At 49.8% G+C, this 27,291-nt stretch overlaps 9 protein-coding genes across 9 annotated transcripts; 5 read left to right on the forward strand and 4 right to left on the reverse strand.

Annotated features, from left to right (window-relative positions):
* Nucleotides 1-1,958: 1,958 nt before the first annotated feature.
* Nucleotides 1,959-3,717, forward strand: N7516_008890 (uncharacterized protein; the record flags this gene model as incomplete). Its single annotated transcript, XM_057221609.1, has 4 exons — nucleotides 1,959-2,246; nucleotides 2,299-2,539; nucleotides 2,589-2,657; nucleotides 2,714-3,717. The coding sequence occupies 4 exons, from the start codon at nucleotides 1,959-1,961 to the stop codon at nucleotides 3,715-3,717; spliced, it is 1,602 nt and encodes a 533-aa protein (XP_057071881.1).
* A 667-nt stretch (nucleotides 3,718-4,384) lies between these two features.
* Nucleotides 4,385-6,226, forward strand: N7516_008891 (DUF890 domain protein; the record flags this gene model as incomplete). The annotated part of the gene is made up of 7 exons (XM_057221610.1): nucleotides 4,385-4,464; nucleotides 4,518-4,565; nucleotides 4,624-4,699; nucleotides 4,751-4,761; nucleotides 4,818-5,219; nucleotides 5,272-5,719; nucleotides 5,798-6,226. The coding sequence occupies 7 exons, from the start codon at nucleotides 4,385-4,387 to the stop codon at nucleotides 6,224-6,226; spliced, it is 1,494 nt and encodes a 497-aa protein (XP_057071882.1).
* A 182-nt stretch (nucleotides 6,227-6,408) lies between these two features.
* Nucleotides 6,409-9,228, reverse strand: N7516_008892 (uncharacterized protein; the record flags this gene model as incomplete). Its single annotated transcript, XM_057221611.1, has 1 exon — nucleotides 6,409-9,228. The coding sequence occupies one exon, from the start codon at nucleotides 9,226-9,228 to the stop codon at nucleotides 6,409-6,411; it is 2,820 nt and encodes a 939-aa protein (XP_057071883.1).
* Nucleotides 9,229-9,512: 284 nt separating this feature from the next.
* On the reverse strand, nucleotides 9,513-11,125 carry N7516_008893 (glycoside hydrolase family 5 protein; the record flags this gene model as incomplete). Its single annotated transcript, XM_057221612.1, has 4 exons — nucleotides 9,513-10,178; nucleotides 10,252-10,632; nucleotides 10,699-10,963; nucleotides 11,028-11,125. The coding sequence occupies 4 exons, from the start codon at nucleotides 11,123-11,125 to the stop codon at nucleotides 9,513-9,515; spliced, it is 1,410 nt and encodes a 469-aa protein (XP_057071884.1).
* Nucleotides 11,126-11,555: 430 nt separating this feature from the next.
* On the reverse strand, nucleotides 11,556-14,290 carry N7516_008894 (putative APSES transcription factor (MbpA); the record flags this gene model as incomplete). Its single annotated transcript, XM_057221613.1, has 3 exons — nucleotides 11,556-12,235; nucleotides 12,294-13,971; nucleotides 14,027-14,290. The coding sequence occupies 3 exons, from the start codon at nucleotides 14,288-14,290 to the stop codon at nucleotides 11,556-11,558; spliced, it is 2,622 nt and encodes an 873-aa protein (XP_057071885.1).
* A 355-nt stretch (nucleotides 14,291-14,645) lies between these two features.
* N7516_008895 (uncharacterized protein) lies at nucleotides 14,646-15,662 on the forward strand (the record flags this gene model as incomplete). Its single annotated transcript, XM_057221614.1, has 1 exon — nucleotides 14,646-15,662. One exon carries the CDS (start codon nucleotides 14,646-14,648, stop codon nucleotides 15,660-15,662), a length of 1,017 nt encoding a protein of 338 aa, XP_057071886.1.
* A 572-nt stretch (nucleotides 15,663-16,234) lies between these two features.
* Nucleotides 16,235-16,916, reverse strand: N7516_008896 (putative glutamine-serine rich protein MS8; the record flags this gene model as incomplete). The annotated part of the gene is made up of 2 exons (XM_057221615.1): nucleotides 16,235-16,666; nucleotides 16,785-16,916. 2 exons carry the CDS (start codon nucleotides 16,914-16,916, stop codon nucleotides 16,235-16,237), a joined length of 564 nt encoding a protein of 187 aa, XP_057071887.1.
* Nucleotides 16,917-19,875: 2,959 nt separating this feature from the next.
* N7516_008897 (sugar transporter family protein) lies at nucleotides 19,876-21,523 on the forward strand (the record flags this gene model as incomplete). The annotated part of the gene is made up of 3 exons (XM_057221616.1): nucleotides 19,876-20,052; nucleotides 20,139-20,813; nucleotides 20,873-21,523. 3 exons carry the CDS (start codon nucleotides 19,876-19,878, stop codon nucleotides 21,521-21,523), a joined length of 1,503 nt encoding a protein of 500 aa, XP_057071888.1.
* Nucleotides 21,524-22,965: 1,442 nt separating this feature from the next.
* N7516_008898 (GPI inositol-deacylase) lies at nucleotides 22,966-26,439 on the forward strand (the record flags this gene model as incomplete). The annotated part of the gene is made up of 3 exons (XM_057221617.1): nucleotides 22,966-23,505; nucleotides 23,565-26,155; nucleotides 26,211-26,439. The coding sequence occupies 3 exons, from the start codon at nucleotides 22,966-22,968 to the stop codon at nucleotides 26,437-26,439; spliced, it is 3,360 nt and encodes a 1,119-aa protein (XP_057071889.1).
* Between the last annotated feature and the right edge of the window lie 852 nt (nucleotides 26,440-27,291).

Here is a 27,291-nt window from a genome sequence, read left to right on the forward strand (position 1 = left end):
TTAGAAGTGGGGATCTCGCACCATGCTAGGCCAATCTACTAATTGAACTACCTACCCAACGTGCACTAACGGAGATGGTGTCGGCCCTGTCGGGCACCCGAGAATCGGCCAAAGCCGTTCTCGCCGTGAAACCGAAAGACGGGCTTGGCGTTAGGCATCAAAATTGAGAATCCGATAGTTGCTGAGTTAGGAAACTGCATGCGATCAGCCTTACAGGGTAGAGACAGCCCTGTCCAGCCTTAACCGAGCTGATGGTTGAGATCGAGATAGAAAAACATCCCGAAAGTGTAAATGTCGACGCTGAGTTACGAAGCGATGTGCAAGTTAATGCTCAGCCAAGACGAGATCTTGGCGTCCCCGCTACGGAAGGGGTTTTGCGGCGGATCAGTGGAGTCAGATATGCTTCACCACGCTATAATAATAGACTATGTGGAAAAGCTTACACGGCAGGGGCATCTTGTGGGTCTGATCGACACGTTGATTGGAATAGATATGCAAAGAACATAGTATATATTGTAGTTATACCCTAATTACTAGTACGTATGTATGTATGTAGTACATACGGAGTACGTTGTGTACTCAATATAGATTATTCAATTTGTCGATCATCTCCTGTCTACATAGTAGTACGAACCTTGTCCCGAGAGAAAGTCTTGGACGCATTCTTTCTACCCATATCCGTGTGACAATGCAACTACATTGGTCAGTAACCTGTGGATATCATCTATCTGGAATTATAATGCATCGTAATTGGGTTATGATGTCAAATCCTGACTCTAGCCGCCCCCTTTGCGGATCGCCGATTGGTGACTTATGCGCAGTAGGGGCCAATACCCCCTATGTTGTATACAGATTTATCAAGGGGGAATGCACACGTAAGCCAATGGCATATTTTGTCCAGTAATCTCCTTTGAATCAATATTGATCAGGGCAAATGACGAAGCTTGGCATTTGCTTGACAGATAGTGATCGTAATGGCTGATATTTCACACGTGGATGAAATGAGACCCTGGAAAAGGAAATCGGGTTTCAGCTTCTCTTTCCTATAATCGAGATAGCCATGCCGCCTCGGCAAGACATGGATGGCTTGGAAACCGTTCGTGAATTGGGTCACCGGCTTATCAACATCCCTGGTCTTGCAGAATTTCGGGGCCTTTAGGACACAAAGATGCTACGGAAATACGCCGAGTAGACTTCCTCCGTATGCAAGTGTTGAACAGATCTTCCCGTCATCTTTTCTCCGAATTGCACACCTTGAGGGTGAAACCGGACTTATGCGATGCAGATGCAGTGCAGATCGATTCCTTTGTACACGAGTCTATGGAGACCGGAAGGAATCCTTGTGGGTATTGGAATCTGCCCTATAGGCTTAGACATCAAAACTATTCACCCATAGTCAAACAGACCCCAAATCACTCGTGGGGAGCTCAGGAATGTGCTTTCCCTGGGGTAAACGTCAGCCTTTGAGGCTTAGAAATAACACAATAGACATACAGCCATCCACACTAGAGACATAAGTTATTCTGCAAGCTTGTGGGAATCCTGGACTAAGACTTTGAGTATTCCAAGTGCGGATCATGGCTCGTACGTATCAAATTGAGCGACATCGGGTTTACCAGATTTGTCTTATCCGAGCCACTTTCAACCATCAAGGGGATGGTGTAGTGATTCCCCCTGGTCGAACCCACTGTGGAGTACGTTTAGTAGACTCTCAGGTGCATAGGCCTGCTTAATATTTTGTTTGTAATTTTAAATTAGCCCTATAGGGGTTTCTTGCTGGAATTGGGATACAAAAAGGCGTCTCCATTCCATCATTGTAACCTCCTAGATCTCTGAAGCTGTCTAGGCCGAACGAAGCCATACTTCCTCTTCTATTGTCAATAATTCGTGATTGTCAATAATTTGTATCTGTTGATACATCCAGAGTTGTCTTCATTTTATATAATAAATTTTCCATCATGACTTTGTCCCAGTTCAGTTCAACGGAAACCCTCAGGGATCCTGAAGTCATAGACAAGCCGGTCATCTCAAGCCCAAAGGTCACGCCTTGCGATGAAAAAGACGTCTCAGTATCGACAACACCAGCAGAGTCATCCGATGTTGAAAGCCAAGCCACAGAGTCACCACCCTATCATGTGTTCACACGGTCTCGCAAGTTGTGGATCGTCATTATTGTATCCTTCGCTGCCATCTTCTCCCCGCTATCTTCAAACATTTACTTCCCTGCGCTTACAGACGTTTCAAAAGTTAGTTGGCTTGAGCAACACACTTGGCCACTTTTTGCTAACGGAAACATAGGAACTCAACATCTCCATGTCTCTAGCTACATTAACAGTCACGGTATATATGATTGTCCAAGGTCTTGCCCCGAGCTTCTGGGGTTCTTTCTCCGATGTATTGGGCCGTCGTATGCTTTTCATCGGAACATTTGGTGTATACATTGTTGCGAACATTGCCCTGGCCGTCTCTGTCAACTATGGTGAACTTATGGCTTTCCGAGCGCTGCAGGCTGCCGGAAGTGCAGCCACCATCTCCATTGGTATGATACAACAATAGTCCTTGTTTTATGTCTTAGCTAACTTGCCTAGGCGCTGGTGTTATTGGTGATATTACCACTTCAGCAGAGCGTGGTAGTCTGATTGGAATCTTTGGTGGTGGTAAGTAACCCGCTACTCGGATATATTGCTATGTTCTATAAGCTAACAGTATCCAGTCCGCATGTTGGGCCAGGGAGTTGGACCAGTATTTGGTGGAATCCTCTCTCAGTACCTTGGGTTCCGATCTATCTTCTGGTTTTTGGTTATTGCATCCGGACTCAGTCTTTTATCTATCATGTTCTTCCTCCCAGAAACTCTCCGTTCTATCGCTGGCAACGGCACGGTTCCCCTCAAGGGCATCAACACGCCAATCATCTACACCATTTGCGGACAGAAGGATGCGCAGAAAGATTCAACACCCTCTGAAAAGAAGGGTAAAGTGACCTTCAAGACCATGCTGGCACCTTTCACCTTTCTATTCGAGAAGGATGTATTTATCACCTTACTGTACGGAAGCATTGTGTACACAGTCTGGTCGATGGTAACTTCCTCGACATCCGACCTATTTGAAAAGCACTATGGTCTGAACTCACTGGAAGTCGGCCTCACCTTCCTCGGCAATGGTTTCGGATGCATGACCGGCTCCTACACCATCGGATACCTAATGGACTTCAACCATAAGCGAACAGAACGGGAATACTGTCAGCAACACAACTTACCCATCGACACTCGCATCAACTTGAAAAGCCACCCCGATTTCCCCATCGAGTACGCCCGCATGCGCAATACTTGGTGGATCACTGTTACCTTTATTGCCTGTGTCGCTGTCTACGGTGTGTCCCTCCGTACACACATTGCAGTGCCGATTATCCTGCAGTTTATCATTGCATACGGCTCTACCGCTATCTTCACCATTAACAGCGCCCTCGTCATTGACTTGTACCCCGGTGCGAGTGCTAGTGCAACGGCAATCAACAACCTGATGAGATGTTTGATTGGTGCTGCTGGTGTCGCGGCTGCTCCGTCTATTATTGATGGTCTCACTGCTCAGTTCGCATTTGTCTTGCTGGCTGGCATTACCCTCGCGATGGTCCCTCTTCTCATGGTTGAGACGAAGTGGGGCTATGGATGGCGTCTTGAGCGCCAAGACCGCCTTCGAATGAAGGAAGACTCGGTTTAAATAGGCGATCGATATATCTTGGTGGGAAAACGGGACAAAATTGGAAATAGAAGGGGATAGAGTACATACTCGGGCACGGAGGCCTATCACGACTTGACGACAAGCGGTGACTATATGCTTTGACTTCTTACTTATACTTTTGACGAGTATTTATTTTTCGCTTCAGCTGCACCTATATAGATACAGACGAACATTACAGCTGCCTTCGGGTAACATTTCACTTTTGGGATCTTGAACAATCTTTTTATGTAGGGCTATATCTATGTCGTCTAGGCCGTAAGAAGCTGCTGTAGAGACAAATCTCGACGATAGCAGCCACTTGGAACCTCTTTCCTCTCCGCCTTCTTGATTGAGATCTATATATATCACCCCGAGGCATTCTATTTCTTTATCTTAGACTTCTCACGCTTTGTTACGTTATATAAGTCTATAATTAAGGACAGTTATTTCTAAAATCAATTATAAAAGTTGATATAGGTCATATATGTTCTTATGTGGTTTCTGCCTGTGTACAGTCAAAGTTCCTCATGGCTGCTCTCGCCATCCGTAGCCACTTGCCAACATCAGCTTCCTTCATGCGCCGTGGACTTTGCTTTCTTTGTAACCAACCACATTCCAATTTTATCAATAACCTCAAGTACCTCCACAAGGTAACCCGGTATTGGTCATGGAATCTGCCCGAAGCCTTTATAAAAATGACATCGATTTTGCAGCCTTGGCGCTGCAATCGCGGGACTTCGCCAAGCAGTACGTGAAACGGGCTGTGCTCTGAGAAAAAGACCAATACTAATTAAATACAGCTTGAACAAAAACAGCCAACTGGACTTTACCGATCCAGCCGCCGTCCGGTAAGCCGGAGGTCTCACAATTGGCATTCCGAGAATGGATCTGATTTGCATCACACAGACAACTCACCACCACCCTCCTGCAACAAGATTTTCACCTGAAAGTTGAAATCCCCGAGGATCGATTGTGTCCACCGGTATGCACATAGTTAACCTATTTCATGGATATGTACTGACTTGATTTTCAGGTGCCAAACAGGTATGTCGTCCCGAATGACGGCCTGGACCCACACACATGTCTGACATGTAGTATAGACTCAACTACATCCTCTGGCTGCAGGACCTTCTCGACTCCACCGCTGGAGGCCTGCATGAGGGATACGACCGAGACCGGGATGTCTTCGGCCTTGACATGTGCGTAATGAGTCTCTCCAATTTCCTTATCATGTCTGACAAAGTACAGTGGGACGGGATGTATCGGCATCTACCCCCTTCTGGGCTGCGCGACACGGCCACGGTGGAATTTTGTAGCAACAGGTACGTCTTTGAGTCCGAGGATCTTAAGTATCCACTAATCAACCTGACAGACATTGACTCAAACAATATCCGCACTTCTCAGCATAACGTGGCTCTGAACAACCTGGAATCACGTATCCAGGTCGTACATTCCGACCCCACAGGACCACTCTTCCCGCTAGACAAGCTAGGATGCCAAAAGTGAGTCTTCTTGAGTTTATACTTGCTAGAACCTTAATTGACCATCCACTAGCCTTGATTTCACCATGTGCAACCCACCCTTTTACACATCGTCCGCTGAGCTGAAGCAATCGGCCGAGCAGAAAGAGCGAGAGCCCTTCTCAGTGAGTGTCACTAGCTCCACTTCCCGTGCCAAACAACTATACACAACCCGCCCTATTCCACGTGCGTACCGTTCCGTACTAACCTACATGAAGGCTTGCACCGGTGCCGAAATGGAAATGGTGACCAGCGGTGGAGAAGTAGCTTTCGTGAAGCAAATGATCGACGAAAGTCTCCAGCTGCGTGACCGCATTCAGTGGTACACATCCATGCTTGGAAAATTGAGCAGTATCAATGTACTCGTAGAGGCGCTGATCAAGCACGGCGTCACCAATTTCGCAGTTACCGAGTTTGAGCAGGGAAGCAAGACGAAGCGTTGGGCCGTGGCGTGGTCATGGGGAGACCGAAGGCCTGCCATGGTAAGTCATACTTTACTTTACCACCTGTTACTCACTTTGTGCTTGTGTTCTGTGCGTCATGTCTAACCGTTGGTCTAGCATATTGCGCGTGGAATCCCCGGCTGCCCGAAGAGTCTTTTACCTTTCCCTACAGATTACACATTCACCATGCCACCCGGAACGTCTATTGACGCAACCACTGCTACGATAAATGCAGAACTCAGCTCGTTGCCTTGGTTTTGGGCCTGGGATCAGACACGTTCTTCGGGTACGGGATTCGCTGCTGAGAATGTGTGGTCGCGATTCGCCCGCCGAAAAATGAAACTTGCTGGTGAGGAGGATGCGGCTAGATTGAAGGTGATTCCCGCCCAGGTGGCGTTGGGAGTACGTCTGCAGACACGGCTAGTCCGCGGGCAGAAACCGGACGAGGAAGAGGTGAGAGTTTTAGTTCGCTGGGCGCAGGGGACTGACACCGTCTTGTTCGAGAGCTTTTGCGGGATGGTGAAGAGGAAGTTGGAATCAAAATGATTCCCATAAAACCATGACTCTAGCCGTGCACATGTGAAAAATAACCTCGATTTATCAATCAACTGAGGAGACTTGAATAATGTTGAACTTGGTATATGACTTTTGTAAACATTGCACTTGCTAGATGAGCGAGCTAATCTATATGAATCATAAACAGCATGAAAGGTTATATATGTACTATCCTAATTGCCCGTAACCTCAGACTGCAACTCCTTCAAGCGGTCCCAGCCCTCCGTGCCATCCCAGAAATCCTTGCCCTTGCCCATGATTCCTCTAACGGCACTTCGAGCCTTGAACCGCCAGTCCTTTGCAACAAGCTCGGCATCTTGATCACCCTCAACGTTCTGATCTTCACGGTCCATAGGACCAAACTTGGCATATCCATCCCTAATAAGCTTCTCCGTAGCCCGCACAACCTCAAGCCAGGGCTTCTCATCGCCCATCTGGAAAGCACCCTGAGCATTGGCAGCAATAGTAGCACGCCACGCCTTCTCATGAGCCTCGAACGCCTTAGACGGACGACCACGGAAGACTTCAACGCGAGCAACGATCTGCCATAGCACCGAAGAGTGCGTGATAAGCGGTACGACATTCTGATCGACCAGCGAAATGATCTGGCCGGGAATAGTACCAGTGCGAACAATCGGGGCTTCAGATGGATCGTCAGAGCGAATGAGCAATTCCTCATACTCGAACGCCACGTTCAGGAAATCAACGAGCATGCCTAGGATCGCCACGTCAACGCATTTCTCACCCTGCTTCGTGCCGACGAGCTCAATAATGCGCTTCTGCGCGGTAATCACATCGCGGAATGGTGTTACCGGCGGCGGGATGGACGCCGCAACTGTCAGGACGTTATCCCAAATGCGGGCGTCGGTACCCTTGAGTTGCGCTGCGCGCTGGAGAGCTGAGAGGGCCTCGCGCTTGCGCTTGTGGGGGTCGACTTCGGCGGCGGAGACTTCGCCGGTGGCCTCGTCGATGACCTCTGGGGCGGGCTCTGGGGCTGGCATGCGCAGCATCGCCGCAGCAAGGTTACTCCAGGCTTGGCCGTCGGTATCGTCGAGTTGGACGGTGCGGGTGAAGGTATCTGTTGCTTCTTGCCATTTCTGGAGCTCGAGCTGCACACAGCCGAGGGCGAACCATGCGCCCTGGTTCAGGCGGTTGATGTGCAAACTCTTCTTATAGGCTATCTCGGCATTTTCCAGTTGTGGTGGTGTGGAGGTGAGGTAGTGGCGGGCCAGGGACCGCTGGGCGCGGGCGTATCGCTCCCCAGAGACCTCCCAGGCGCGCTCGTACATCTTTTCGTCTTTGTCGATATCTCCCATGATACAGAGCAGGCGTGGGGCATCTGCTGGTAGTGGTGACCGCTCTGGTCCGTCAAATTGCTCGTTTTCATCATTTTCGTCTGGGCCGGTGGCCTGGTAAAGCTGTCGGCGGATGATGTTCTTCGCCTTGCCTTCGCGCTCGGTGGCGGCATAGCAAAGCGCGGCCTCGGCCCACAGGTGTAGTCTCTCATAGATCTCGAGTGCGGTGCGCAGACCACCGAGATCAACCCAGCGCTTGGCAAGCTCGGCCTCGAGGCTCCAGCGTGTTGAGAAGTTTAGGATCCAGATGTGCTGCAGTCGGTCAGCGGCGGGGGCAGACTCGGACTGCTCAGGACGAGGCAGGAAAGTTGTAGGGTCGCCTGATTCAGTCTGAGCTGCGTCGTCGCTAGTTGCGGTGTCTGCAATAACCTGATCCACCAAAGCCTGCATCTGCAGCACGGCTCTCTCAACAGTACGGGAACGGTAGCCCTCGACCCGACTGCGGACCAGAAGTGCTTGTGTATAGATCTGCCAGTTGGAGCTGCCGCCATCGAGCACTCGAGTGGCGTAGGGGTTTGTTTCCTCGCGGGTAAGGCCGTTCTCAGGCGAGGTGTTAGTAATGGCAGATGCCAGTGCGAGGAGGAGAGCAGAGTCAACGGGGTTGAGAATGGGCTGGTTGTTGGCATCGACAGCATCCAAAGATGCGGAAACCTTATCCTGAATGGCCAAGGATTGCTCGTCGGGCTTTTGGTCGGAGAAAGAGATGGCCTCGAGAAGGGTGTCGTCATCCAAGTTGAGGTTCTTAGGGCCAGAAGGCTCCGAAGGTTGTGATGTCTCATCAGCACTCTTAGCCAACACGACCAGCTGACTGATATCACGGTCTTGGAATTTCGTGCGCTTGCCCATCTTTCCAGTCAGCGCAAACTCGAACCTCCGCACCTTAGCCGCCTGGTCAATATCTTCCCGTGCCTTGATATCGAATCCGTGGTGCGTGTGGATAATGGCCCTTTCCAGCAGGAACCGACTCCTCTCGTCTGAGGTCAACTCAGCCTTGTCCAGTATCTCAACATCCTTGTAGATCACATCCTGGAGAGTACTCGTGACCTCCGAGAGCATCTTTTGGTGAAGGAAGTTGGTGCGCATACGCGCGGTCCTTGCTACAAGCGGTCCATCGCTGCTCGCATCGGCCAATAGAGCCTTGGCAACAGCAAACAATTCCGGGTTGGGTGTGAGTTTGTAGGCAGCTTCTCCATCCAGGGTTAGGTCACGGATGATCTTTGCCCGCACGGATTTGAGGGTTGTGGGTTCGGTTCGTAGGGTAGAGGGCAAGACAGCTTCAGCCGAGCTGAATTCAAGGGGAGGACCGGTGACGTTGGACTGCAGGAAGCTGAACAAGGCTGCTAGTCCAAGATGCAAGAGTTGCGATTGTTTTTGTTCGGTGGTGAAGTCATCACTAGACTCGAGGGCGGCGCGGGCTTGCTCGGCGACGAAGGTAGTGTATGAGATCTCGCCGCTTGCAACCTGTGCAAGAGACTCGTTTGAGGCATCGTGACCCAGCACCTTATGAGTGAGGGGCAGGTTGAGGATCGGGACGACGTTGTCTGATGTCAATCGGATTGGATCGATACTGTTTTTGAGGGGTGACGCGGCATCGTAGATACTGTCCAGATTGGACGGAAACGCAGGAGATTCAGCCATATTAAATCCCTCCAGTAACCTTTAACGATCTTGAAGTCGAGAATGTGCCCCGCGATCTTTTTCGATTTTTCTGGCTTATCGATAGTGTGTGGATAACAGGACTGCGTGGAAGTTAGACAAATGTCACGATGTCGCCAGGAACGGAACTTATTGCCACTCCCTGCTTATAGATCATCACATTTATTATTAAGCCAGCCTCTCTCAACCTTCTTAAGGCATTAGAATCAAATTGTGAATGTCCAATTTATTATATCATGCTATATAAAGCCGACCCTTGCCCGGACTCAACGAGATGCATGTGCGTGGTCCTTGAGTATAAGATTCAAACCCTCTCGCTGCACACAACCCTCAAAGTGGAAACTTCTAGCCAACTCTTCCAAGTCCTTCTCACTGCTTCCTCGGAACAATTCAGCAAACTCATCCACGAACGACGCCGCCAAGAAAGTGTAAAACACGTTCCGCATGACATGCAACTCGGTATTCCACGACGTGGGATAAGTCTCCTTCGCAGTTGGACTAACATGGTCAATCCACTCGAGCAAAGGTCTCAAAGCCGCCTCAGGCTCAGACTTAGGCCGACGACCCCATTTATCCAGCCATAAGTCCCTCTTCTTGTCCAAGAAAGGCTTGAGCGTCTTGTTCCACTTGCTCTCGGGATTCGTATAGATCATACCCTGCAGACCAATGTCCTTGTAGAGCCAGATCGACCAGCTGATGTTATACTTGTCGTAGATGCGCAGTTGGTCGCCAAGGAGATTGTATCGCTCCTGGTTGACAGTCTGGGCATCGACATCGAATACCTGGTCCGCGTAGACGGGTCCGAACTCTCCGTTCCAGACAGGGGTCTTGTTCTCGCTCATGAATTGCGCTTTGCGCAGGTACACGCGTTCAAGCCGTTCTTTTTGTTCAGCTATGCCCTTGTAGCGATCACCGGTGGGGAAACCCATTGACTAGAGATTAGATAGTATTAGTACACTGCACTAATGTGTTCTTGTGGACTCGGAAAGGGATTGCGAAGCTCACCGAGTAATCATGCATGGCATACACGCTGTTCGGCAACACCTCGTCAAAGCCCTTCCACTCCATCGCAAAAGTATTCCCATCCAGCCACAGGATATGATCCGGGTCGATCTTTCGAATCGCCTTCTCAATACGAGCATAGAATGCGGGTAGCCGCACATGCTCAGGATCGCAAGGTTCATTGAGCGGGTTGTATCCAGCAACCCAAGGATTATCCCTGTACCTGATGGCAATCTGCTCCCAGAGCCAAATAGTCCGGTCCTGGTGGTCCTTGTAATCCCAGAAAGCAGCATAGCCGGTAGGATTGTCTGAGTGCCAGTCTGGGTTCTGGCCGCCGGGGACAGCGTGCATGTCCAGGATGGTATAGATCCCGTGTGCTGCACACTATACGGCCATTACGATTAGCCCATCTCACGATACCATATGTAGAGGGATATGTGCAACACTGACCAGGTCAACAACTCGGTCCAAGTGTTTGAATCCTGATTCCTTCAGCACACGGGGATTCATATCATCCTCGAAGTGGCGGTAGTTGAAAGGCAGACGCAGACAGTTCAGTCCTAGCTCAGCGAAGAATTTGGCATCCGCCTCGGTGAAGAAGTACTCGAGCCATTTGTCGAAAAAGAATTCGTATTTCTCTTGTCCTAAGACACGACGCATGGCGGCGCGATGCTGGGCTTCGTGGCCTGCGAAGCCTGTGATGAAATTCTCCATGCTTCAAGACGAGATGTCAGTTCGGAGGCAGGGAAATACATATGGCAATTTGGTCGTCTACATACTTCATCCATCCTCCAAGTGCAGCTCCTCGCATCACAACCCCCTCTCCCTTCCCGTTGACGACAGTATCACCCTTCACTTTCAGGAATCCGGTAGCCATATTGTTAATTCAGCAATGTAATGGCAATTATGAAAAGCTTCAATGATGTCTACAGAGGTGTGTAGAAGGTGCTAGGCATGACTATAAGTACTTCTCCGCAGCAGGGTATTTATCCAAAGGTCCGGCAATCAAGCAAAACGCGGGGGAATGGGATAAATGATGTCTCGGCGACTAACACGAGGCTTCAAGCCACCAAGCCCAGTAGCCAACTCGACCGGCTATTATGGAAACATTTAGCCTACACATGCACACAGCCAAGAGGCCAAGACATCTGATCAAGTGTACAAGAATTGCATTTCTCATATATAACAAGACATGTGCCAACGGGCATGAATGCATGCCACCAGGGTATTTATATTATAAGTGAAGCAACGCCGTCCGAACAAAGCCGCCTAAACGCTCAGAGAATAATGCAACCCACCAGACTAAACTACCAGTCCTGCCCGCGATCCCGCATCAGGATCTCAATGGCTTCATCCTCGGGGACGGGATTGTCATTCAGTTCCTTGACGCATTGCGTGAGCCCCTCTGCGGCTTCATCTACTTGCTCCGCCGACCAGCCCGTGCATGCCATCACCATGCGACGGTAGTTCTGGCCAAGAACTGCGTTCTTTGCTTTCAGGCCATCGACTTCAGCTAGTATCCCTCCGTTGAATTCCTTGTAGCATTGTGCCTGGCGGCTAAGCAGATCTGTTGCTGGCAGTGTAGCCAGGAAGCCGACTTGGTGTTCTGAAAACCCGGACGCTGGGTCGAAACCGTCGGGGAATAGAGCGTCAAATGTCGCGACATCAACACTGGAATCTCGGTCTGCATCACCCACAATAACCGTCTTTCTTGCGTCCAGTCCCGGTGTGTTCTTCACTGTGACTAACAGACTCTCAGATGACCGCTGCAGATTCTTGATGCGCCGGTCTAGCTCCACGCGCTCAGAACCTTTGCGCCTGAGCTCATCATATTGCTTCTGTTCGATCTGCCGAGCTTTGGCAGACTCGCGGATCTTTGTATGCCAGTGGTCGAAACTTTCTTGCTTCTGTGTCAAGCTCGAAGCTAACTCTCGGTCAATTCCCCCAAGTGTTTCTTCGACCATTGCAGTAATTTGGGACATCGCAGCTGGATTTCATGTTAGCAAAAAAAAAAAAAAAAAGATTATATACGGGAAGACACTTACCATCAAGAACCTCTTTCTTCGACTTCGCCAATTGGTCGATGAATGTGTCATTCCGATTGGCCGGTTGTTGAGATTGAGAGTTTCCGTCCACCATGTCGACACCTACACCGTAATCTGCAGGTCGGAGGCCAGTATGGTTTGGAATGTGAGGGTCGGCACCCACTTCCAGGAGTTGCGGGACAAGGACTGACCGCGCACGCCCTGCCAGGTTAAGAGCCGTATCGCCCTGATCATCGCGGAGGTTGACAATCTCAGAAATGAACCGTCCCAAGGAGATGACCTCACCGCTAGCGGTCCCGTTTGGCACATGGTTTCCATTCGCGCCTGAGACCATACCGCCATGTCTTACAATGAATTCAAGAAGGGCTTCCAGGTAATGCTTTGCGGAAACATGTCCGCCACCACCAGTCGCAGCCATCATGGCGATGTGGTGCAAGATGGTACGTCCGCTGTAATCGACCATGTCAATGGTAGGGGCTAACACCTGCAGCAAACGCGGGAAGCTTCGATAATCGAGGTTATTCCGAGTTCCCACGGACTTTTGCAGCGCTGTTTCTCCGGCGCCGTTGACTCGTGATATACTGACACCCTTGGCTACTAACGCATTTAGCAGTGACATGCGGGCAAGCATCGCAGCCCAGTGCAGGGCATTGTTCCTGTACTCATCAAGGGGAATTTCAAGATCATCCCCGGTCAACTGCAACAAGGCCGGATGATCCGTGAAGTCCTTTGTTCGTTTATCGAGGAACAATGTCATGATGAGCTTCATCTTCTGGAATCTCTCGGGAGTAGAAGCAGGTGCCAGGGACTCGACGCCACGTTTCGAGCCATCATCAATAGGAGGGGGAGGAAGATCCATATCTTGATAAAATGACTCGTTGGGTTCTGTGGGTGTAGGTTCGTGCATGGATAAATTGTGCATGGATAAATTGGATGGTTCTCGAGTAAGACCGATAGGTGGTGGGCCTTGATGCGAAGTAGAGCGCATGCGTTTGCGAGGAGGCTCCGCAAGATCGTCGTTGTCATCTTGCACCTGGTACCGATTTTGCAAGCTGCCAAACCCGCTGTCGGACATGCTGTACATGCTCTGCTGGCTGCCGAAGGCAAGCCCGGATTCTTGGCTGCTCATCTGCTGTGAGGGCTTGCGAGCCATGCTGGGTCGACGACTGTTAGAGCTCGGTGAGTCGAAGCGCGCTTTGCTAAGGGCATTAACAGCGGTGGCTGCAGTTCGCGAAATATTCTGGAAAAAGGTTCCCTGCTGCGGCTGTGAAGCGCTGCGATTCTCACCGCCATTGTAAAGGCGCTTGCGCTGCGCAGCCATTGCTTGTTCTTTGGTAGGTGTATCTATTGTCGATTCGTGGGCAGGAGCTCCGGAGCCGTCAGGGTTCATATCGTACTCCAGCAGTGGTCGGAGTGATTCTTCAACGTGGTACTCTCTGCAGAGGTCAACGCCTCGTTGGTAGTTCACCCACGTCCCCTGGTATTTTCCGTAACCACCTTGTACCTTCTCGTGTTCACCAGCCGCAATTTCTTTTTCGAGGGTTTTCGTTCGTCTCGCTTTCACAACACCGGCGACCTTCAAAATTTGCGTAGCGTTCAACCAAGAATCGGATCGACGTTTCATCACAGCAACACCATTAACTTCCATTTCATATACAGCGACATTAGAGTAGACAGCCTATTTTGAGACTCGTCAGTGGCATGCTCTGTGGGTGTGCATAAAGACAACGAACTCGGTATATTTGTGGTTTGTACTCCTCCTGATATGACATTACCGACCCATAATCGTTGCCTCCGTCGTATCCACCAAAGCTAGTCCGTGGGAGCCCGTTGGGGTAACCAAAAGAGGACATCTGAGATCCTTTGGGGGGCGGGGGAGTTGCGCGAGGGGTGGAGGAGAGGGATTGCGAAGCATTCAACATATTGTATGCCATTCCATTCGACCCTGTACTGCCCTGTGAGTATGACATGCTGGACTTCCCAGGAAATGTCAGCATACAAATCAGGAAATGATGGGGTAAAGCACATAGCAAGGGGAGAGATACCGGATGTCGATTGGAATGACGCGAGCTCAAGGAGGCGCGTGGCTAACCCTCTGGAGGGAAACCGTAGGCCAGGCCGAATTACATTCAAAGCCACAAAGCGACCGAATGAAGTGTCAAGTAGAAATTGAGATATTAAGGTCCGAGGCTCAATGCAAGGCAAGGCAATGTTCGCGGGGTTTGGGGGGAGAGTGTGAAAATGGCGCGTCGAAGTTCCCGTGACACGCATTTCGCCAAGGATTTCGCGTTTCTCCGGTTTGGGGTTTCTTTTTTTTTGTCCCATCGTTTGCAATGAAATAAGATATTTCCAATGGCCATACCACAACCTCTACATTGGGCACACAATCTCTCAAAACCACAGCAATGGCGCCATTTATTTCGCGCCACGCTGCGCGAATGTACCTACCTACCTGACCCCATCGCTCGCAACTACATGAAAAACCATGTTATCTCCCGATATCGTGTTGTTTCCTCCCGTTCCCCACAGGCTGGTCCTAAGGCGGTTCACGCAGCAAGAAATGCATTGTCGGTTCTGCGGCGAGCAAATGAAGGCTATTCACGTCCTCTCGAAAAGGTGTTGTATCTATCATACGGTCGCACTGGGAGACGGCGACATGAGCTGCTAGCGAATATTTTAACGCCAGAAATCCCCGATGACTCTTTGGCTCTAAAAGAGCTACTCTCCCGGCCTGCTGAATTCACCGATGGCTGGGAACCTTCACCTATCGTGAAGAGCCTTGCGGCCTCTCAAATGCAAAACACAGTGGTTACAGCAGCCCGCATCAGGCCGTTGATCAAACAATTGGAACCGCCAATCCCCAAGAAGGACAGCTGGGGCAAAGAAGTGGCCCAGTCTCGGAAGAAAAATATCCGAAAGAAATGGTACAACAATACATTGGGCAGTCTCCTTCCACCATTACCAGAAAAGGATCTCCACACGCTTGAGGGACTCATATCGGGGACTGTACCCTGGGAACCTGTCAAAAGGAGAGGTTCAAAGCCCCAGATTCCTCGGATCAAGTCTGGTGGCGAGCTCTTCCAGTTGCTGGCTAGGGGCCCTGAGAAGGGTACTACCTTTGCCGAATATGCCAATGGTCGACCGCATACAATTACAATCAGGCTTATGCGTCGCCAATGGAAACGTCTGTCTGCTCTCGTGCCACGACAGTACTGGAATCCGATTTCACAAAAGTGGCGCTTTTTATGGGATTCACCAAAAGAAGTTCCCAAGCTGTCCTTCGATCTGGACAGTAGCATCGACCCAGCGGCTTTTTTCAAAGACCAAGCGGAGGAAGACAAGGCTGAGACGCGTCAACCCTCTCAATAATAAAATATTAACCAATGTAATAATACACGATTTGGAATCCACTCACACATGGCTATAGTCATTCCCACGTTCAAGTGCTCCGTGAACTGAAATGAAGGGCTACCTACGAGGCAGAAATGCAGGCTAACAAGCACTCTAGGATATCTCACCAACTAAGGCATAATCGCATGATTCAATAATTCAACTTTGTTGATGGGCTGTCATCTCACTAAGAATACAAATGTACGATAAACATAACGCGTAAAGCTCCTTGAGTCCCCTAAGAGGAGAATCCAAGATGGGCCAGATGCCACTGGAGCGGAAAAAGCAGCAGAGAAAAAGACCAGGTAACTATACAGAATCCGAAGGATACAAGTCACTGTGACCAATCACATCAAAAAAGGCGAGACCAATCAGTCGCTATCAGAGGACGAGCTGGAGCTGGAGCTGGAGCTCTTTTTCTTGTGCTTCTTATCCTTCTTATGCTTCTTATCTTTCTTGTGCTTCTTGTGTTCCTTCCCACTATACCATGGTATCAACAGTCAGTCTCACCTCAACTGAAAAGACTAAAAGGATAGCGCAAGGGGCAAGACTCACAGTTTATTGGTTGCCATGTTCATACCAACAGCACCCAAAACAGCACCACCCGCAGTACCAAGGAGGCCGTGGTTAAGCTTATTTCCCATGAACCCACCAGCCGTGCCACCAAGCAGCGTCGACCCGAGGCCCCTATCGCCCTCCTGTCCTACAGCACCAGGCTGTCCTTGTTGGTGCGGGGGTGCGCCGCCATAGTATGAGGAGCTCTCGCCGCCGCTACTTTGCGGGTACTGCTGTTGCTGGGGAGGGTATGGCGAGTGGCCGCGATCCTGGGGAGGCTGTCCATGCTGTCCGTATCCAGGACCGCCTTGGGGAGGGTAATGGCCCTGCTGGTGCTGTTGTGGGTATGTCTGGTAGCCCTGGCCACCTTGTTGATCATAAGGTCCTGGATGTTGGCCGTATTGGGGCTGACCGTAAGCCTGCTGGCCCTGTAGTGCGGAAAGTTAGTAAATGGATGCCGCGGTACGAATACGAGAATGAGAGTTTGAGGGCTGTGCAACTCGGTTCTGTGCAACGGCATGTCATGTGTTTTGAGTATAAACTCACCTCTGGTGGGTAATAGCCTTGCTGTGGTTGAGGGGAATGACCCTGCTGAGGGGGGTAGTGTCCTTGGCCTTGCTGGTCATAGTAACCGGCGCCGCCGCCGTATTGATTCTGTGGGGGTCCACCGTACGACATGTTGATATTGAGGGAAATAATAGTCGATGCTTAAGTGTTAGGTAGGATGATAAGTATGATAAGTATCGATGTTTAGGATTAACTGAACAGGAAGGTGAGACCTGGGGATGACCTGACAATAAATACACGGCATCAGCGGGGCTCGCGGGGCTGAGCGGGAAATTGAGCACCCGCCTCTCAGGGGGTTTTGGAGATCAGCACAGCCTCCTTATCATCTTATAATGTGGCTTAACCTTTCTTCACGTGGACTAGGTAACCAATGAGTCTGTCTCCATCTGTTTGATTGTGGGCCTTCACGGCATTTGAGATTGGCATCCATCCAGGCCAGTCAACGCCAAGATTGTCACCCCGCAGTTGACTGGCTCCTGCAAGGAACCGAGGAGCATTCCTGATTTGGTAGATATTTATAGACCAGAGCGACTTCAGTGGCGAGAATAAGGCAATATATCCTGTTCATTGTACATTCATTATGGTCCTTCGAGCTTGACGGGTTCCATATCAAAAGGTCCACTCCCCTGATGTATTAACTGCTCTGTGTTCAGCGGTATCGACTTGTCATCGAATGAGTTAATGCTCAGTCAACTTGTTCTTCAGCCAGCATGAATAGAAGCCCGAGTACTCATACCTGTCAAGTAAGATCAAGTTTATGGTGTTTCTTGAGCACGAAGGGACTTCAGTCACTAATCTTCCAATAGAACAGCGCTATAACCCTCCCCGTGTATGTTCGAATATCCATACAGGGGCATGGGTACTTTAAATGCTGCTATCCCATTCTTAAATGCGTATTAAGATCTGGAATCTGAACTGGGGTTCCAAATCCTTCATCAACCTTTCAAATCCAATTGTGCGTATATGATGTGAGTGGAAATGACTGGAGGCTGGAAAGAATCGTTTCAAGCTGTAGCAGTCTTCTTATCAAGTTCAACCTAACTTGTTGCTTTTGCATTTAAAGGTTTGAGAACTAGAGTCTAGACGTTCTCCATAACAACTAGAACTCTCAATATATAACCGGTTTCTCTGGTACTTGTCCGAGCTAAGCCCGATCCTACCGGCCTGTCAAGTGACCTTGGAGGGACAAGAAGATTTGTCTACTAAGCAACACCGACTTCCCTCGATAATGTCGCATTTTTACCCTGAATATATTCAATGTCGGCATTTTCTGTTTCCCAAAAAGTTGATAAGAGATACCGTGTGCCTATTGTGGTTTATAGAAGTAGAATATCCAACGAACTAAGATCCTCTCGATAATTTGCTGGTTATTGAATGAACTTCTCTGTCGCTGGTTATACCCCGGATCTTGTCAAAGTGGAGACTGGGTCCACTACTACATTCACTGCGCTAACCTGTCCAGGATCCCAAAGAGCCTTTAATAGTCAGATTACACCATCGCTTCATAATCAAAATCAAAATCACGATCGACAACCGCCAAGTGGCATATCAACGACTTGTCCATTTAACCGTGTACAACATACTCTACTCTCAAGAAGTGGAGAGACCCTTACGCATATGATGTCCGAACCAAAAAAAAAAGAAGACACCAATAGCAAAGCAAACGCAGGAAGGATACAACCCCATTTGCATGTGTGTGTATGCAGGATAGCCAAGCATGTGAGTCCGAGCGTGGTGATAAAAAAAAGCTTTCTTGCCAATAACGTTGCATTTATTGGCGCTGTGGCCAAGAACTGACTCGCATTTGGGATCTCGGACTTTGTCGTAGGTTTAGAGGGGTAGGGATATGATAACTGGTAAAAGAGAACTCTATAGTTATAACTACCCTGTCTATGGGGGACTTGGTATGTTCGGCTCCTTCCCGAACATGGCCACGCACTGTCCCTCCAATGCTTGGCAGTCTACTCCTCTGGGCAAAAAGTCTTACTTCAGAGAAGCCCTGCCAAGGAGCTACGGGCCGCTGAATCATTGAAAGGCTAATCGACGAGTCGAATGGGGTTGCTGCACTATATCATGAACCACTACGGAGTACAGATTATGTAGTAGATGCTAAAATCATGTGTCATGAAAAGCCCAACAGGATGTATGTGGGTTTTCCTCGTTTGGCACACAAAACCGGCGATCAATAGAATAATAGCCTATTAAATCGAGATGGAGGCTGGCAATGAGCCTATCACAGTCGACCCGACTTAAAAGAAAGTCCAAGAAAGTCCAAAGAGACGGCTATTATGGCTATTATGGGGGGACTTCTCCAGGCTTTCCATCCAACCCCCCATTTTAAACTCCACATCCCCGCGGTCTGGGCAAAGTCCAGAGTACAAATGCTTATGTCCTCGGGGTTAAAACACGAAACTAACATTGAGTGTACTTCTGTATTCATATTGCAGCTGCTAGAACATAGTCATCCACTGAATCTGAAAGCAAAGTTCTCGAAGGAAAAGTCAAAATAAAAACCAAAGTAGAAGAACGTAGAAGTAAAAAAGAGACGAAGAATTCCATTAAAGAATGCACCTGGGCACCCCCCGTGCCTTACATCAACCTGCGTTTACCGCCGGAACAACCGTACTATTCCAAATTCATTGAAACCTTTTTCTAACTTTTCCCCACGGGGGAACTCTTGTTTTCTGGCGGATACCCCATAAGGGCACTATGATCAGCGACTGAGCTTAGATTTGTCCTCATTCGTGCTCATCCCCGACTCCAGTTCGCTGACCCGCGTGGCACGCACAGCAAGCGAATAGGATCACGTCTTATCCCTGCATTCGGCGGGACCGCAGACGTCGGTGGTCATTTGTTTGATTCTTTCGGTCCTCGGGATGTCCGCTAAATCGGTGACCATTGGGGGGTAGAGGGATGGTTCCCGTGCGGTATTTAGAGCTGCGCTGACCCCCTTGTTTTTAGATTCTGATCTATCTTAATTATCTTAATTCTTTCCTTCGGACTTCGCTTTGCTCCTAGATCAGGCTTTTTATCCTCTGATTTATAGCTGTTTCCAAGATCCTCAGAAGTTATGGATGAGGCAAGGCCTCAGTATGCGGCGACATCCTCGCCAGATGTCGAGGAGCATATGAGTGTCGGCCGCTACATCTCAACTCGTATTTCCTCTCTCGTGCCTCCGATGAATCCCGCGCCGAACCCTTTCAAGGCCCTGACACTGCTTAACCGGACTCAGTGGCTTAATTTCTTGGTATGTCGATCTCCCCTCCCCGTAGGGCTGACGCGCAAGAGAAAAAAAAAAAAAGAAGACTTGGCTAACATACCCAACCCCTATAGGTCGCGTTTCTTGGATGGTCTTGGGACTCGTTCGACTTCTTCACCGTCTCACTTACTACCTCCGAGCTTGCCGAATCATTCGATAAATCCGTGACCGACATTACATGGGGAATCACCCTAGTGTTGATGCTGCGATCCGTCGGTGCGATCACCTTTGGAATCGCGTCCGATCGATGGGGCCGTAAATGGCCCTTCATCGTCAACCAGCTGCTCTTCGTGGTCCTCGAGCTCGGCGGCGGTTTCTGCCAAACTTATAAACAGTTCCTGGCCTGTCGCGCCTTGTTTGGAATTGCCATGGGTGGCCTGTATGGTAATGCAGCTGCTACCGCGCTGGAGGATTGCCCGCCTGCTGCCCGTGGTATAATTTCAGGACTCTTGCAGCAAGGTTATGCTTTTGGATATCTGCTAGCCACGGCTTTCGCTAGAGGTCTTGTGGATACTACCCCGCATGGATGGCGGCCGCTGTTCTGGTTTGCGGCTGGTCCACCAGTCTTGATTATTATCTTCCGGTTGTTCCTAGGCGAAACCGAGACTTTCCGTCGACGTCAGGAGGCGCGGCAGGAAGTGCGCGGAGGTGTTGCGGCGTCGTTCATGTCAGAAGGGAAGGTTGCACTGCAGCGGCATTGGCTGATGCTCATATACTTGGTTCTGCTTATGTCCGGGTTTAATTTCATGGTATGTGCTTACGTGAATTACCAATTCGAGTAACAGAAGAAGCTAACATGGAGACATAGTCACACGGATCTCAGGATCTGTACCCGACCATGCTGGAGAACCAGTTCAAATTCTCAAAGAATGCAGTCACTGTCACACAAGTCGTCGCCAACCTGGGGGCTTTGTCAGGTGGCATATTATGCGGCTGGGCCAGTCAGATCTTCGGTCGCCGGTTCTCTATCATCGCCATCTCCATCGTTGGCGGCGCCTTGCTCTACCCTTACACATTTGTCCAGAACAAGAATGTCATTGCTGCAGCCTACTTCGAGCAGTTTATGGTCCAGGGTGCATGGGGTATAGTCCCCATCCACCTTATGGAGCTATCGCCAGGACCTATCCGCACCTTCGCCGTTGGCACAGCCTACCAACTCGGAAACTTGGTCTCCTCCGCTAGCTCGACTATTGAATCAACCATCGGTGAACGCTTCCCGTTGCCTCCAACTGCAACAGTCCCCCACCGTTACGAGTACGGCAAGGTCATCTGCATCTTCATGGGCTGTGTTTTTGCCTATGTTATTTTGATTACAATTGCTGGGCCAGAGCGTTTGGGTCGTAACTTCGACGCTGAGCATGATGCGGACCTCCAGGAGGTTGCTGCTCACCGCGGCCTCAATACCAAGGGGGACTTTGGGGAAGATCCCGAGAAGGCTAGAACTTCTATTGTGCCGTAGACCTGCTAGGAGCTTTTAAGAGAAGGTAGTATCTAATGCCTGCACGATGAATGATGATTGCTTTGTATTTCGGGGCTTCGGACTCTTTTATTTGGGAGTATGTGGAAGGAACACCTAGAGTACGATAATTGGACAAGACAATAAGTCGGCTTCCATGGACTTGCTTTGTTTATCTCACTTGCTTTGTGTGTGTGTGTGTGTGTGTGTTTATTTGATTGTTTGATTGCCCTGTCAATGGAAGGTTAGCGGGTATCTCTCAACAGGCCAGTAGATGGACACCGAGGATCAGAATCTGCTTAATTAATAGTGCTCATTCTGGCGCGCAAGTCAGTCTTATGAAGTGCATTTTCATCCCCTTAAATGTGACAGAAAAGTGTAAAGGAATCCTTAGTACTCACCATCTACTATTCGTGAAGAAAGACTACATGTGGGTATGTAGAGCGAAAACACAGTAAGCGTGAGACACAGAGGCTCTTTATAGTGCAGGGATTCGTCCTTCCAGCCTATAACCCCGCAGTTATACAATATTCTTTGAATTAAATTAAATACAAATACAAGAATGAATTAAGATGAAAAGTAGTGGTAGTTATAGATTAATTAGATGGTTATACTATGGGTTGAATACGGATGTGATGCTATACTAACTAAAAGGGTAAATCCCTGGATGTATACAACATATAACTAGTTAACTAGGGGTCTAATAATAAGTAGACCTAAATATCCAGCTAGTTTTCAAATGTTTCATGGTTATACAAAGACAGAATGCACATCTCTACAATATATGGATGTCATTTATAATCGTAATAAAGCACCTGCCTAGTCTTAGTATGTGGCATACGCGTCCTGCAGGAACACTAACGGGATACACCGTTGCCTGTTGTGGTAGTTCCAGTGCATCACACCTTGAAAATTTTCATATATCTCAATCTATCTTTTATTTATAATGGCTATGTGTAAGATAAAATAGAACATGTACGCCATTCTCGGCATAGGCTTGTTTTGTCGTGGATTCAAAGCCTCCGTATTGTAGGGCTATGTAACTATGTACTGCTATGGTGCCAAGCCTACGATGCCAATTGCGTCGAAAAAAAAAAAAGAGAAAAAAAGAAACGAAGATTATCAAACCAATGAATATTTCAAGTCAAAATTCAAAGAGACTAAAGATTAGAGGAAACACCTTTGAAGTTCGTAAGCACATCCAATACCTTCTGTACCCACAAAAAAAAGCACTTTCAGGGACTTGTCAGGGACCACAGGCCATTTATCCGCCAAGGCCCAGACAAACCTCCAACCGCCCCGGCTTCCATTCTTGTCTTCTCCCATTCCCATCCCTTCCTTTCCCCTCGTTCCTTACTCGTTAAGGGTTCTCTTGCGAGGTTTAACCCCCTGCGCCAAGAACCTGTCTGTGTGTGCTGGATGAAGTCCCGGCTCCGCCTTCTCCAATGCACAGACGCTCGTCGGGCTCCCCTGTCGAGGACGAAGATTCCTCGGTCTCCCGAACAGACGATGGTACTGCCATCGATGAGAAAACCCGATCTCAAATAGCTAGGCGCGGCACCAGCTTCGACCTTCGCCGCGACGGCAGCGCGACACCGCGCTCCCGGAACTCGAGTATGTGGCGCACTCCGTCCTCCCAACCTTCCAACGATACCAAACCGACGCCATTGGGTTCCCCCCGACTTCCGATGGAAGCTACCTCCCCCGACGGTCGTCATGCGCGACAATCTCGCCAACGAAGTCCATGGTCTTGCTCAATTCTGACGGCTTTCACTACCTGTGTTGCGGTCGCGTTCTTGATCTCCATCGTCTGCTCGTTCACCGGTCGGCAACATGGCGGAGATGGTTGCGGTGTTCCGATGATGAGTCCGACGTTTATTCGTATGTTGGAGTTCGATACGGAACATACTCGCTTTGCAAGCAAATACAATCTCTTCGTCTATCGGGAGGAAGGCGTGGATCCTTACACCCAGGATAACATCGGGGTACGGTGGCCCGGACTCGGTGCATGCGCTTGGATTCGTGTACTGACTCGTGTGTTTAGTTGAACGGCGTGCCAGTTCTGTTCCTTCCCGGGAACGCTGGAAGCTATCGTCAAGTCCGATCTCTGGCCGCCGAGGCCTCGCGACATTACTACGATGTGGTCCGACACGATGAGAGCCGCCATGCGGCAGGAACGCGGAGCTTGGACTTTTTCATGGTGGACTTCAATGAGGATATGGCGGCATTCCATGGGCAAACGCTGTTGGATCAAGCGGAATACGTGAACGAGGCGATCTCATACATCCTATCGCTTTACCACGATCCGCGACGCACCCGCCGAGATCCAGGGTTACCGGACCCCAGCGCTGTTATCCTTATCGGACATTCTATGGGCGGGATAGTGGCGCGAACCTCTCTGACTATGGCAAATTACCAGGCCAATTCGGTCAATACGATCATCACTATGTCTGCACCTCACGCAAAACCGCCGGTCTCCTTCGATTCCGATATCGTCCATACCTATAAACAAATCAACGACTATTGGCGTGATGCCTATGCGCAGACATGGGCCAACAACAACCCGCTGTGGCATGTCACTCTCATCTCCATCGCGGGTGGTGCGCGTGACACCGTGGTGCCCTCCGACTATGCCAGTATCTCCTCTCTCGTGCCCGAGACACACGGATTTACCGTATTCACGTCTTCTATCCCGGATGTCTGGATTGGCATGGATCATCTATCGATTACTTGGTGCGACCAGTTCCGCAAGGCTATAACCAAATCCCTGTTTGAGATTGTCGATGCCCGACGCCCTACTCAAACGAAACCACGGGCAGAACGGATGCGTGTGCTCAAGCGGTGGTACTTGACGGGTTTAGAGCAAGTGGCCGAGCGTACACTCCCCCAGAAGGAAGCAAACACCCTTTTGACACTTGAGGATAACGCCAACACCATTCTTGCACAGGGCCAACGGTTGGTCCTGCGCGAACTGGGCCTACAGCATGGCCCCGATGTTCGTCTTCTACCAATCCCTCCCCAGGGCGTTTCTGGTAAAAAGTTCACCCTGCTCACGGACCAATTGCTTGATAAGAATGGCAATATTGAGGTCCTCTTCTGTAGCGTGTTCCCGCTATCCAATGGCCGTTCAACCAACTTCCCGTTGAATTTGGATTTCTCTGGTGGCACTGTGGGCTCAACCCGTTTAGCCTGCAAGAGCGCCGCTGAGGACAGTATTCATTTGCCTGCCTCGACCCGCTCATCGAAACATGCTTACGATCGTACCCTGCCGTTCTCGTATCTCCAATACGACCTGGAGACTCTCGCAGAACATCAGTTCGTAGCTGTCGTGGACAAGGCCAATGTGCCGACTTCAGGCTTCCTTGTCGCCGAGTTTTCGGACAGCTCGGATGCGGTGATTCGGGCAAAGGTTGGGTTGGGCGGACTGCTCAGTGCTGGCCTAAACATGCGGCTACCGGCGATCCGACCCATGCTCATGGAGGTGAAGATACCCGCACTGTATTCGAGTCTCCTCGACTACCGGCTGAAGATCACTCGCCATCCTCAGAAGGAGGAGCTGTTCGCTCCATTGCTCCGGCAATCTGTCTCTGACCCCCACGAGTCGAAGTTCTTCGTCAATGTCAATGAGGTCAACGTGAACATGCATGGTGTGGCGCCGTACATGCCGCCTGCAATTAGCGAGCAGGCCGCTCTCGGGGGTGTATCATTTCACCTGTGGACGGATCCAACTTCTGACTCGACGGTCGATATCTCCCTCCAAGTCGATCTCTCCAGCAGTCTTGGCGAGCTAGTGATGCGGTATCGGACCATCTTCGCGGCGTTCCCACTGCTCGTCGTTGCCCTTGTTCTCCGAAAGCAGTTCCAGATCTACGACGAATGTGGTTACTTTATTCCCTTCACTGATGGCCTTCATCGTGCGTTGCGGTCTTCCTTCCCGCTCCTGCTTGTGGCTATGTCTCTGCTGGCTTCCTCCCTGGCCACGTCCAAAGCCTTGCCACAGACCGACGAACCCCTCCATTGGCGGTCCAACTCGACTGAAACTCCCGTCGACTTCACCAAGAACGATCTCTTACTTGGCTCACAAGACGCTTTCTTCTGGTTCTTAGTCCCAGTATTCGGTCTCATCAGCGTTGGCGTCTGCGTCCTTGTCAACTACCTTGCTCTCGTCCTCGTGAACATCTTCTCCTGGGTCTATGGGATCTTACACAGCAAGTCAGGCTATATTCGGCGAGAAGACCGGGGGAACCTGCCGATCTTCCACACCCCCACTCCTCGCCGACGCATTATCCACACCGCGATTCTTTTGGTCCTTGTCTCGACTGTAATTCCCTACCAGTTTGCCTATATGGTTGCCTGCATTGTGCAGCTAGCCACATGTGTACGGGCACAATGGCACGCCAAGGAAACCAGATCCACCTCGCACCTGAACTTCGACAACTACGCACACTCCATCTTGATCCTGATGTTGTGGATCCTGCCAATCAACGTGCTGGTCCTCCTGGTATGGGCCCACAATCTCGTCGTGCACTGGTTTATGCCGTTCTCATCCCACCACAACGTCTTATCTATTATGCCCTTCCTCATTCTTGTCGAGACCATGACCAGCGGCGCTATGATACCGCGCATCACGACCAGGTATGTAGAATATTATATCCCACAAGTGCTAAGCTGACAGCTATCTCCACCCCAGGTTTAGGCATGTCACCTCAATAATCTTCTTCGCCATCGCTATCTACTCAGCGATTTACGGCGTTTCCTACGCATATCTCCTTCACCACCTCGCCAACCTCCTCGCAGCCTGGTTCGTCGGGATTTACCTATTCGGCAACAACTTCTCACCCCGCCGGTTGTGGCGTATCATCGATGGCGACGAGCTCCCATCAGAAACGGGGAGTAGCCACGTTAAGAAGAAGCCATGAAAGTTAATCACGTCTATTGTTCTTGTTCTGCTTGTTTGATTGTCTTTTTGCCACGGAGTTGCGCTGCGCATATGGGTCTGGAGTTACGAGCGTCTTTTCACCTTTTTGTACAGGCATCCCCCAGCGACTTTACGCATATCGATGTCCCCATTTTCTCCCTGCCTTCGCCGCGATCTTTAAACCTCTCCACGCCACTTGTCACGACACCTAATCCCCAAGCCCACGTCTCTCCTAGTGAGAACCATCGGGACCTTGTGATACTACTGGCCACTCGCAACCCGCAGACTTCCGACTCCGTTCTCTAGTCTGGCGGGCTACAATGACGAAGTCTTGTATATATCTCCTGGTGTGTTTTTGTTTTTGTTTTTTTTTGTTTTTTTTTCTGTTTCTGCTTCGTTTTATTGTTCGATCACTATCTGGACATAGAATTGCGGGATGCGAGGATGGACTGGTTCTGCTTGTCGGTTCTGGGCGTGTGTTTTTGATCCTGGTTTATAGAGTTGTGCATTCCCACATACTAATTACCTCACTATTTAACCCTTTTCTCTCTGTAGACTCTCTGCTTACATGTGGCTTGCTTCATAACATCGACCTTAACATGGACATGGTCTTTATTTAAATGTCTATGTATGCTAACTCTTAAGAATATTGAAAGATACCTATGCATGTCACACAAACCCGGCCAGCCTCCAAATTATCTACACGAGAACGATCCTCCAATATGCTGTCTTTATTGCCCCTTTATTTCCCTGATCCTTCAAAGTGATAGGCTCATCATCCTAGATCAGCCCCTGGAAGTATGTATGTATGCATCAGAGAGAAAGGGCAGGGTCTAAGCGTTATGCCAGGGAA

Source organism: Penicillium verrucosum (genome assembly GCF_028828655.1).
Source record: "Penicillium verrucosum strain IBT 35672 chromosome Unknown utg000003l_segment0_segment0, whole genome shotgun sequence".
In the NCBI taxonomy this organism is placed as follows: domain Eukaryota; kingdom Fungi; phylum Ascomycota; class Eurotiomycetes; order Eurotiales; family Aspergillaceae; genus Penicillium; species Penicillium verrucosum.